Genomic DNA, 11614 nt, shown 5'->3' with positions numbered 1-11614 from the left:
CAGGTCCTGGTCAGCTTTTGGCCCACCTGCTGTTTGTCACCTACCCCACATCTCGGCATTAGCCTTGGAGCAGATCCGTTGACCACAGTGTCCTGCTGCTTGGATGATCACGGTCACCCCGAAGGTAACGTTAGCGCTGGATCCGTTTTGTTTTCCTTACACCTTGCGGGTCTTTCAGCCACGTGGTCCCTAACGTTTGGGTTAGGTAAGAAGCACAACTGTTAAAAAATAAGGCATGAGTAGGGTTGGACACAGTGGGCCAAAATCTCAGCTTATGTAAACAATCTCCTGGCTTCAGAGCGATGCCGTTTCACATGGGCTCCGGATCTGTCCCCCTGAGTGGGTTTCTTGCCCTGCATATCCTACACAGGCCAGGGGCTGTGTTTGTAGGTAAGTTATAATGCCTTCGAATTCGGTGTTTACGTTGGAAATATTTGACAGAGGCTTAAATAAGCAGTGCTTCCAGGTGGGCTTTTAAGAAAGACGATATTTATAACAAGTGTAGTGGCTGTATCTGAACTTAACTGCTTCATGTATTTGTATGACTTTGTGTTTACAATTTTCTCGTGATTTCTTAATGAAATAGCATTGTTGCTAACTGATCAGATGAGCCCGGAACATCTTTGCATATCATCGTGCTGCCACGGTTTTATGACTGAAATTGCTTTACAGTTAAAAGATGTCTGGGGGTCAAGGGATGGTGTCAAAATAAAACCAGTACACTTCAAAGTATTCCTGTTCTCATCTGGGATCCCGCTCATGCTCAGCATCCTGACGCTGCTCTTGCCGAGTACCTATGGCACCAAAATCACGTGGCGCTGGGGGTCGAGCTAGGGTACAGGTTCGGGCCACGGGGTCTTAATTTGTAGTGAGTCTTTTCTGTGTCTCGCTCAGATCACTGACATGTTGGACACATGCTTGTTTTCATTTCAAACTCTCTCTCCTCTCCCACGTTCGGTGCCATAGCACTCCGGTCCAGCATTGCTCTCCTCCTTTTTGAGGTCAGGTTTCCTGGGGCCGGGTGGACACAGGGAATTAGGGGGTGCAGTGTGCTTCCGTGCCTTGTATCGAGCCATACCATTCTCCCCACCCTTGCCACTATATTTCATATATATGCGTATTAATCCCTGGGGGCTGACTTCCAAAGCTGTCCTTTCCAGAAGGCACACGTGGGTCAGCTGGTACAAGGGGACTGTGAGCCCCCACCCCGTGTGACGATGGGTTTATGCAGCTGACGGTGCTTTTGCAAAGACCCTTGGGGAGCCCAGCATCTCGTGGGCCACCGTGGCCCATCGGGAAGTGGGAAGTGCTGCTGTGGCAGTTACACACCAGAGTCCTCGTCAGAGTTTTGATGAAATCATGGGTGTTCCGATACGGGGAGGTGTTGTACCATGGCTGGGGCTGGAACTATGCTGGCTGTTCCCTTAGCACCACCCGCCCTACGACTTACTGTTTGTGTGTTAAAAAGAAGGTAAAAACATAAATGCAGCCTCAGGTGGCTAATCAGCTTTTTCTTGACAACGAAGAAAGGATCATAGCGATAAGAAAATGCTGCTGCTGATCAGACTTTCCAGCCTGTGTTTACATGAGTCGGAGAAGGATTTCTCATACAAGTAGCCCTATTAACTTCAGTGCATAAACTGTGTCTCTTCTTCTGCACATGGGTTTGCAGGCTTAAAATCGCTCGTAAATGTTAATAGATAACATGTTCAGCAAGCCCGTGGCGTTCGTGTTTTTCTTAGCTCTAACACTGCAGAGTCGTTCTACCTCTATAAAACTCGCGGAGAGATTTTAAGGTGGGCTAAATACATCTCCGAGATTGGTTGCTTAATTAACAGGAGGCCTCACAGTGACAGCCTTGCAGAACAAACTCCAGCGCTGGCCCTGTGCCTTTTTCCACTTTGCTGGTTCTGCTACCCATATGGCTCAGCCTGCCAACACACAGCATCGAGTGCTTTTTAATAGCGCTTCAGATAATTTTATTACTCTGACTGCGGCTTTATAAATCCCTCTGACTCTCCTGATGATGTAGAATCAATATATTAACAGCATCTTTCTTTTTTTTCTATTTTTCCCTTCCAGGAGCAAATTCATCAGTTGTTGCTGATTTCATGCCTACAGCATCATGGAACATCTCAAGTGAATTAGATAAAGGTAAGCGGACAAAAAAACCCCAGAAAGATGTGAAATCAGATTTAAAAATTTCAATTCTTCTTCTTGACTTGGCCAAATCAACAAGCAGAGGGGCAAGGGGGCATTTAAGATAAACCTTGTTTGCCTTGTGATCGTTTGACATTTAATTACATGTGGTTCTGTGATTTCTGGAGAACGCTGTGTTCGTTTCTTGTACCAGTAAAATGTTCCACATGGTAAAAATATTTCAAGATGTGAGTTCTGTTGGTTTATGAAGTGCTTGACATTTTGTCTGGTGGATCTTAGGATTTGAACTCAAAATTAACAAGCAACAGGCAGTTTGCCTTGATGTGTTTTATTATGAAATTTTGAGGCTTTAAATGAATAGATGGGGGAAAATACATTTGCAGGTGGTAATTATGTGCGATTTGGAGCTCTCCGAAGGGTATATATTGGGATATATATAAGGAAAAAAGGTATATATTTCTCATTCCCCTTCATTTTGTAAATTATGCACCACCAATTATTTAAGCCAAACTGCATAGCTTCCTCTAGCCCATATTGCAAGGCCGTGGCCTGCAGCTCCTGAGTCAATCCGGTCTTCGAACATGCCGTTTCCTTGGAGGATGCTGTTAGCCTCTCTAACTCTGCAGTTTGTCAGCTGCTCTTCTCCTTGGCTTATAACTTTGCCAACCACTAACTCTTTAGACTGAAATTTCCCATAGTGGAGCTCTGCCACAGATGGTTTTCCCAAATGTTATTGTCTGTATTTTGTTAATGTTTTTTATGAACATGTGTTCATAATGTTTTATGTTTAAGCATAAATGTGTTTTCTGTGCTTAAGTATGAAGAGAATATGTCGCTGTGGATACTTGAAGGCAAGGTGGACTCTTTCACACCTGCCTTCCCACGAGGGAAGGAGCAGGACTTTCTGCTGATGCAGGACACGCTGGGGAAGACGAAAGGCTTTTGCTTCCTGGTGGGGAAGGGAGAAAAGCATGTAGTCATTCCCAATTCACAGTAAATTGCTTGAAGAAGGTGTTGACAGAATGGATGTCTTATCCCACGACAGTGATTCATCCAGGTGCCCATGGCAGGTCCACGGGTCCGGGCTGTGCTCAGGGAACATCCCGAAGCTGTGGAGGAGTGAGGGTGGTTGTTCCCCAGAACAAGATGCCTGTGTGTTTCTTTGCTTCTTTGGCAGCTTTGTTTGGTTCTTTAAAAATCAAGAAAGAAATAAGTGGCCTAGAAAAAGCAAGTTCAGGCCACAAAGCCAAGCACTCAGAAGTTAGGAAATGCTGGAGAGAAGGCAATCGGACAGTCTTAATTCGGGCCTCTTACGATATCATTGCCAGGCAGCCTTTACTAACCTACACCGTGGAGTTTTCTCTAGGAACCCAGCCCATGGTCACAGGAGAAGGTCACGCTTTGTTGAAGTGGTGGAAATACCATCACACCTGATCATCAGTGATAGATTCTTTGTTCTCCACTGTGAGCCCAAGGGTTCAGTTGGTAAAGCGCCCATCGGTTGCGATACATTGCAGGGAAAGCTGTGTGCTTCCAACCAGAACCCAGATGGAGTGGAACATACAGAAGAGATGTTGAAGACAGCGTAGTTTTACAGTAAAATGTAGCTGATCTTTGCTGAAAAATAGCCCCCAGTAGCTTCTTTGTTGTTACTCCTAATGGGAACTTTTGTGTAGACTGCTTTCTTATGACCAGGCTGACTTTTAACCCATATTCTGGTTAGGCTTGTTATCAGCTGGTGGTTCAAATGCTCCTTTATTTTCTGTGGCATGTGCCCAGGTGGGCACTTTCCAAAGCCTTGGTTGGACTGACACAGCTGGGAACCAGAGAAAGCTGCAGGGACTGCCTGTCGCCTTCGGCGTCTGCTTTCTTCAGAATACTCTCCACGCTGGATCCTATCAGCCAGGGTTCAGGTGTCCCACCCTCAGTGTCCTGGCTCAGTTGGGAAGCAGCAGCTCCTGAGCTAGCAGAGCTAAAATTTGGGATGACTGCCACCGTCCTGGATGTTGAGTCATCTGATTGCTCAAAGCGAAGGTGCCAGCGCTGAGCCAGGCCTCTACCTTAGTAATTAAACCATTTTCCGCATTACTTCCACGGCACCTGTTCCTGAGCTGTATTGTCAGAAACAGGTAAAATAAAGTTTCACACTTCTAATCCACCTGGAATGTGGCAATTACCGCTCTGAATCCTGCATTCCTCAGGGATTACCAGCCCCTTTGCTGGAGCTGATTAGCATTTAGACTGCTGTAAGCTTACACACCTAAACACGGATTTACATACGTGATTAAAATGCATTTGGTACCCAAAAAGCTTAGTCAGAGGGGCGGATTCTCTCACTGTGCCTACGAGCAAAGCGAGGTGCACACGTTTTGTCTTGTCCAAGAGAGAAGCAGGGGCTTTAATGTGGGAGCTGCTGGTGCTACCAAAGTCTTTGAAACTCTCGCTTGCGTAAAGCCAGACATGCTGCAGCGCACGCTGACGCGGTGAGTCGAGACCTCGGAGGGGAAAATCAGGCGTGCGCTTAGTTTCCATTTCTTTTGCAAACAAGCATCTCACGAAACCAACATCCACTTGTCTTTGCTGCAGTCAGCCGTGAGGTCACGCAGCCGTCCCAGTAAAACTCATTTTAAAGCCTATTAAGTTCACCACATGAAAGCGGTTTGCAGCCAAATTTCCTGATTAAATGGCTGTCTGCTTTAAGTGGCTCTAACTCTACCTGTTGCCTTTTGGAAATGAGCATCTCTTCCTCAAATATGTCTCCTGTGTTTGAGAAGGAGGAGCAGCTCATAGTCTGCTAAACAATATTCTGCATTTTGAAATAATTACTTAATACGGTGCTCTCCCCAGCTCGGCGAGTTCGGCAGTGATTATCTTACAACTGAGCCCTGTTCAGGTTTCAATTTCTATTAAATAAGCTAAATCGACAGCATTAAACAGTTGCCTGTTTATTCTTTTTAACAGGAAATGAATTTAAAAGAGACGCAGCCACCCGTGAAGAGCTGTTGAAAGCAACGATTGATGGGAGGGAGGAGGTGGTTTCTCACCAAAACCTTGAAAAAACAAACAAACTGTGCATAAAAAATAAAAAATAATCACTTTTAAAATAGGGGAAATGTAGCTGTGAGCATTTCTCTTGCTTTTCTAACTGGTAAATCATGGCGAGCAGGGCAGTGCCACAAGGGAAAAAGAGAAATGAAAATGTGATCCAATAAATATTGAATTATATAAGGAGAAGTGAGTGAAATTCAGGGAAAAAAGGGGGCTCCACTGGTAGGAAAAGGCCCATCTCAGAGGTTCGGGGGTAGGATGCGGACCCTTTCAGCCCCAGGTGGCGAGCTGAGGTTTCCTCGGGGACGCTGTTGCTGCCAGGTGAGCGGGAGACGTAGGTCATGGCTTCGTGAGGCTCGGAGAGGGCTCCCTTGGTGCTCCCGCGTGTGCCTCTTGCACCAGGCTTTAACCGCTCCTGACACTCGCCTTGGTGGCTTACAGCCATTTCCTTACCCGGAGTTGTGTGACATCGGCTGCGGCAATAGGTGATACCTGAGCCAAAATGAAAAGGCCAGATGACAGCGGGAGTAAGTGGAGTTTACGAGGATGCTCTGCCCTGGTGCCAGCTTTTAGGGTCCGTGCTCCCTTCTTTAATGGGACTCAGTTCTGGGGCACACCAGCTGTAGAGGGAACAAGGCAGGCAGCCTCCTTTGCTCTTGTTTCCTTCCTGTTGCTTCAGGCATTTCAGTTTCTCATTTTTCCTTACTTATGCGTTGTCTCCCTCTTACACCACGGGACAGGCTCCTGCTTCAGCTGTTTGTTTGAGAAAGCTTCCATTTTACCATGAGCTCTCCTTCTCCCTGATCCTTATTTAAAAAGGTGATGAGCCCTTCATTCAGCTGCTTCTCTTCCCCAAAACAACAGTTGTGGAAGGGGAGGCTTTTCCTTCCGTCAGATGTCAGTTTATTTACAAAGAAAAGATAGGCCTGAATTTGAATGAGAGCCTATTTATATCCGATACAGTAGAGGAATTGTTTGGGAACTCTTCATCCTTAGGCAAGGATAATATTGGAGTCTTTGCCAAGAAAGAGTCAGCTTTGAAATACTCTTTTCTTGTCACTGTGAGTAGGATTCAGCTTGAGTGGACGTTCAGTCTACAGGAGTGATAAGAGAACGGTGGCTGTCACTGCAGCTTTCCCTATTCCAGTCCTCCCCGCTCCACCCATGCCCACCTTCAGCCTCCTCAGGAGCTCGTTTCACCACGGCAGCTCCCTCACCATGCACGAGGATGTGTCCTGGCCGTGGCTGAGCCAGAGCTGAGGACACCGGTGCTGGGATGCAGCATGTTATCCCATTGCTGGTACCTGCTTCTCTCAGGAGCTCTTCACTTGGCCCTTCAGTTTCCAGAGAAAACCTTCTCGTGTGGGTTTTTGCAGAAACTGCCCGTTTTCCTTTCCCTTTCATGGCCTATCGGCTTTGGCAAACAAGTATAAAACGTTGGAATGATTCAGGGCTTGGGAACCAGTTTCATTTCCAGATGTCTGTGATCCCAAGCCGGGGCTTTGAGCTCCCCACTGCTCCCAGTCTCTGTGGGCTTAGACCTTGGAGCCCCAGCTGCGGCAGCACTTAGTCCCGCAGTGCTCCGCGTGTTGTAGGGATGAAAATGTTCCTTGGGCAGCTTGGCAACAAGAGTCAGTACTTCACAAAATGCACCCCAAATCAGACAAGGATTTAAGGTTAAGCTGGGATTTGTCCTGAGGTATTCAAAGGCGTATCATAGAATAACTTAATCAGTGAATCATGGAATCACTTAGGCTGAAAAGACCATTAACTGTGGAAGCCCAAAGCAGGGGATGGGAGGGCTGTTATTTGCTCCACGACCCTGTGGACGTGACCACGTGTCATTAACTTCTTGGAGCATCCCCTGGCAGGGCCGGTTACACGGCAGATACAGAACTGGAGGAAGCCACGGAGCACAGAAGGGGCTGCAGGACATCCCAGTGGGTACAGCCAATGCTGCTGATGGACCCTTTGGGTCTGGGGCCTTTCCAGGGGGAGAAGCAAGCCTTGCCATCCTCACTGATGAGTCCAGGCTAAAGCTGTCACCTTGGCAAGTCTCTCCAGGCAGGGATATGAGTTCTTACAGGAAAAAAATCTTTCTGATGTCCCAGGGAGATTTGACCCTTAGGCAAACTACATCATGAAAAGCATAAACAAAACCAAACGTGGAGAAAACCAGGTGGATCGAGGCCTCCTAACTTTAGCCCCAGTTCTTTAGAGATTTCCAGATTTTCTTTTGAAATCACGGGATGTGAATTTGATACGTGTGGTGAAAGGGGAAGAATTACAGCTTTCACATTCATGCACAATTTACCTTCTTATTTTCCTTTATTATCTGGGGGATATTTGGTAAATCAGGCTCCCCTGATGGGGCTCAGGATTCCGATTCTATTTGTGGGGTCCCATTAGTAGTGAGGCAGTAAATTACTGCTACTTTGTTTGAAAATTTTTTTAGCCACAGTACATTAGGTCCTTTTGTTTGCTTTTCCACTGACAGAGTGTACGTTTTTATTTGAGAATTTGTGTTTCTTGAATGTCTCATTTATAAATAATACAGGGTGTGAAATTTGAAGGTCACGGAACACAACCTGAAAAAGAAACCACCCAGAGTAACGTGGGGCATTCAGGGCAAAAATCTTTCACAAAATACTTTGCTTACAGTGGATTTTTTATGTAACCCCAGTGTGTGCAGTGAAGAGCTGACCATTAGACATAAGGTAACTGTATATAATAACCTTTTCCTGGCTCATCCAGCTATCTTTGTTTATTTGAAAGATTGATAGATCAGAGGGTCAAGGGACGTGTTTTATTGTAAGTTTCTGGTCCAAATTTCCTGACATTTTTTCATTTTTTTAAAAAAATAGACCTTTAAAAGGCACAGAAAGGGCTAATAAGAACCAGATCCTAAAGTGATGCTATGTCAAAATGTCAAAAATAACAGCTTTTCTTTGACTCTGCAGCATTAATCTTAAGGCACATACCTTTCCATATACCCTTCCTTTAATAGCTTGAGTTTTTGTATGTGGCTCTTTACTGCAGAGCAGCTTCTAAAGTGACAACAAAATCCCTTGATGGTTTTCAGTAGTTGGGTTTATAGCTGGATGTGGACATTTGTTTACCTATTCCAAATCACTTTTTTTTCTGTGTGATAAAGTTGAGAGGCTTCCTACTTGTGCTATAAAACTGGTTCCTGAGTAAAGAAAAGCTTCATTTCCCCTCGCCAGATTACAGCGTCAAAGCTATCACCAGGACATCTGTCCTTGAACCTGGAAGTTGACTCATAAAAGGAGAGGCAGATGTGAACTCTCAGATGCCTATTCAGAATTCACATTGGCGTGAAGGCAGTGAGTTGTCCAGGTCCTATCCGAAAGCAATGGGATTCAGGTGCTCAGCCCCAGATAATATTTCGGAAGTCGGCGGGCATCTGTGTGCCAGTTTGCCTCCACAAGCCCTGCCTCCCCTGTGGCCCAGGGCAGTCTCTAAGCTGCTAATTATCAGAAAGTAGCAATTAATTCTGAGATTCCCAAATACAGTGGATGTCCTACATGGACATCTGAGAAGCTGTGAAGCCTCGGGCAGTGGTCAGCCTGTTTCAGTTCAGTAAATTATCCTTGGGTGGCACTAAAACTTACAGTGTCTGGGGAGAGAAAGCCTAACACTGAGCTGCGGCGTGTCCTGAATTGAGTCCTGCACATACACATCGCTGAGGAAACTTGTTTGACAATAAGCTGGGCAAGCACAGGCAGTAGAGTATTTCCTTTCGTCCCAAGACAGTTGACATTGCATGTTTCCTCATGATTGTCTGGACTTCTTTAATGCTGATCTTCTTCTTATGGGTTGCCACATCGTGGGTTGGGTGTCATACTGCTTTCCTCCACTGTCATTCCTCTACTTTTATTTGTTTAAAATAAGTGAAATTCCAGCCATAGGTCTTCCTTTTGCCCCTTTTAAATAACAAGGGTGTGCTGATCCGACCCACAGGTTGGACCTGCCGGGAGTTGTCTTCCTTTGTGAGTTACGGACAGATGGAGCAATCAGTGGTTAATCCTTTTTCCAACTAAGGAGTGTATGCTCTGCCTGTAGCCACACTTCAGTGAGAGACCCCACTGGTTCCTTCTTTAGCTGAACTGGAATAGCTTAAAACTCAGGTCGATTAAACATATGGGACAACCAGCAAGCTCCTCCGGTGTCTTCAGGCTGGCTGGGCTCCGCGCTGTTGACTGTCTCGGAAGAGAACAATTCCATACAGAAAATTTCCAACGGTTTGAGCTCAGGGGTGGTGCTGATACATGTGGGTATGGGGTGCAGCCAAATGCAGCATCAGACTGGCCTAACGTGGATAACCCAAAGCTCTGAATGAATGAAGATGCTTCTTTCCAGGTATTAAACTGGGCAGCAGCCTGTGTGGGACACTCGGATGTTCCTTTAAACAAACTCTCAAGTTGCCAGCCTTTAAACTCAGCCGTCTCGCAGACACTGAGACACTTTTTGCCTGTCTTTATTGCCAGTCCATGCTAGGACAGAGAAGCAGTGAGCTCCTAAACCTCCTGGTGCACAAAGGTAAATGCAACAAACGTTTAAGACTCGGTGTCCCAGCTGCTTTATCCGCCTCCGTCAGGTAGGTGCTTCACGTGCTGTGAGGCACATTGGAATTCTCAAATCCAGAACTGAACTTGCTCTCCAATCCAGCAGCTGGAAACGGCGTCCCCACAGCTGTAGGTTTGCTTGAGAAGGGTTTGGAGAGGTGCCTTTCCGGAGAGGTGTGTTGTTACGCGTCTGTAACGGGAGGTGACTTGGTACACCGGCCTCTCTCTTGCACCTGGATTAAAGCTGTTTTCAGGCTTGCGACGGCTTGAATGGAGGCTTTAATTTTAGCTTTTCTTTGACTATTCCAAAAGATCAGAAGGGCATAAAGAAAAGGATAAATGAAACAGCAATTCATTTGAAATGAACATTTCAAGGTCTAATCCTGCATCCCCCTCGTGCTTTAAACACCTTGTGAAATCAGAAACATATAGCACACACAGGGAAAAAAGGTCTCCCCGTGGCCAGCAAAATCCTCCTCCAAGCAAAGAGGGTGTTGCTGCTCTAAGATTTGTCTTTGGTAATTTAAGATAGAGTAACCATGTGGTCGTAGAGGAGATTAACATTCCTTGGCCAGAGAGGACAAGCTTTTATTTTGAAAGCCACCTGGGTTCCACTTAAAAGTAGTAGAATACTTTAGGATTTATTACAACCGGGCAGGCTCCTATTTAACAATGTCAAGACGTAGCTGTGGAAATACACACACTTCTCTTCGTTCGAGACACGCAAGGCACTACATTTCGTCCTTGCGCAGCTGTTGCTGTTCTGTAACATCAAACCAGCGAAAAGTTTGGCCACGAAGGATACCTAATACTTGGATTTTATATGCAGTGTCTCCAATTTATGCGCTTAGAATCATGAAGATGACTTATGATGTGTTGTGTTTGCATTGGCAACGGCTCAAAACCAGAAATATATTTCAGGCTTGGCTTTCCAGATATTATCTCAAGTCATTTAAAAGTTCATTATAGGGCACCCGCTAGTGCTGCTATAGTAAAGGGGCTGTCAGCATTTTTCAAGGGTTTATAACTCAGCCATTAAAAAAAAAATCTCTGTGGGCTGAAACTTGGCATTCAGGGTCTGGGCCCAGCAGTAAATTGTTTTTACAAATTAAAAAAAAATCAGTTTGACTATTATTAAATTATAGGTGGGCTAAATTTTATTTAGAACTTTTTCAGGCTATTCTGCCATACTTCTGTGAATTCAAGTGTTTCCAAAAGGGTTTTATAGAGTTCTTCTCCAAAACATGGACCGGCTTTTGTTATGTTCTTGAAACCCTGAGATTTAACATAAAATATAATAACAGTGCTTATCCCAGCATAGCACTTTTCACCTTCAAAGTGCTTTACGAGCATTATCTCATTAATGTACATAACAGCCTCCCCATGATGTAAGAGGGATTATTATCCTCACTTTATAGCCGGAGAGATTGAGCCAAAAGGTTTCAGGCTGTTTTTAAAAGGACTTAGTTGCACAAATCCCATGTGAGCTTTGATTGGCTTTGGGTGTCTACTTCCCTTTGGCTTTTCTGAAAATCACAACTGAAGTGATTCACCCAAGACTGCTCAGAGCCAGGATTAAAACTCAGACTTTCCAATGGCCAGTGCCACCAGGCTGGTTAATTCTGAAGAGCAGCAATTACTTTGTACATAAGGACCGCTGTGTTTCTAAGGAATAATTCTTTAGGTCAGAGGGAGTCAATGCTGGGCATCTGGGGAGCTCCGTGATCCAGGGAGACTGTCATGGATTATGGCAAAACGGGGCGTGTTCTGAGACCATGGCCATGCGACGTGGTGTCTTCCTCGTGTGCAAGCAGTGGGTC

General features: G+C 45.5%; 1 protein-coding gene across 1 annotated transcript in view; it reads left to right on the top strand.

The window, feature by feature from the left end:
• Nucleotides 1-2084: 2084 nt before the first annotated feature.
• Nucleotides 2085-11614, top strand: part of ROR1 (receptor tyrosine kinase-like orphan receptor 1) — a 53360-nt gene continuing 43830 nt past the window's right edge. The window contains exon 1 of the mRNA XM_010157938.1: nt 2085-2154. Coding sequence (XP_010156240.1) covers nt 2112-2154 — 43 coding nt within the window. The 5' untranslated portion in view covers nt 2085-2111. The remainder of the gene's footprint in view (nt 2155-11614) is intronic.

Source organism: Eurypyga helias, unplaced genomic scaffold (assembly GCF_000690775.1).
Source record: "Eurypyga helias isolate BGI_N326 unplaced genomic scaffold, ASM69077v1 scaffold12948, whole genome shotgun sequence".
NCBI lineage: Eukaryota > Metazoa > Chordata > Aves > Eurypygiformes > Eurypygidae > Eurypyga > Eurypyga helias.
Note: the sequence above shows the minus strand (reverse complement) of the source record. Positions and strands in the feature narration are given on the sequence as shown.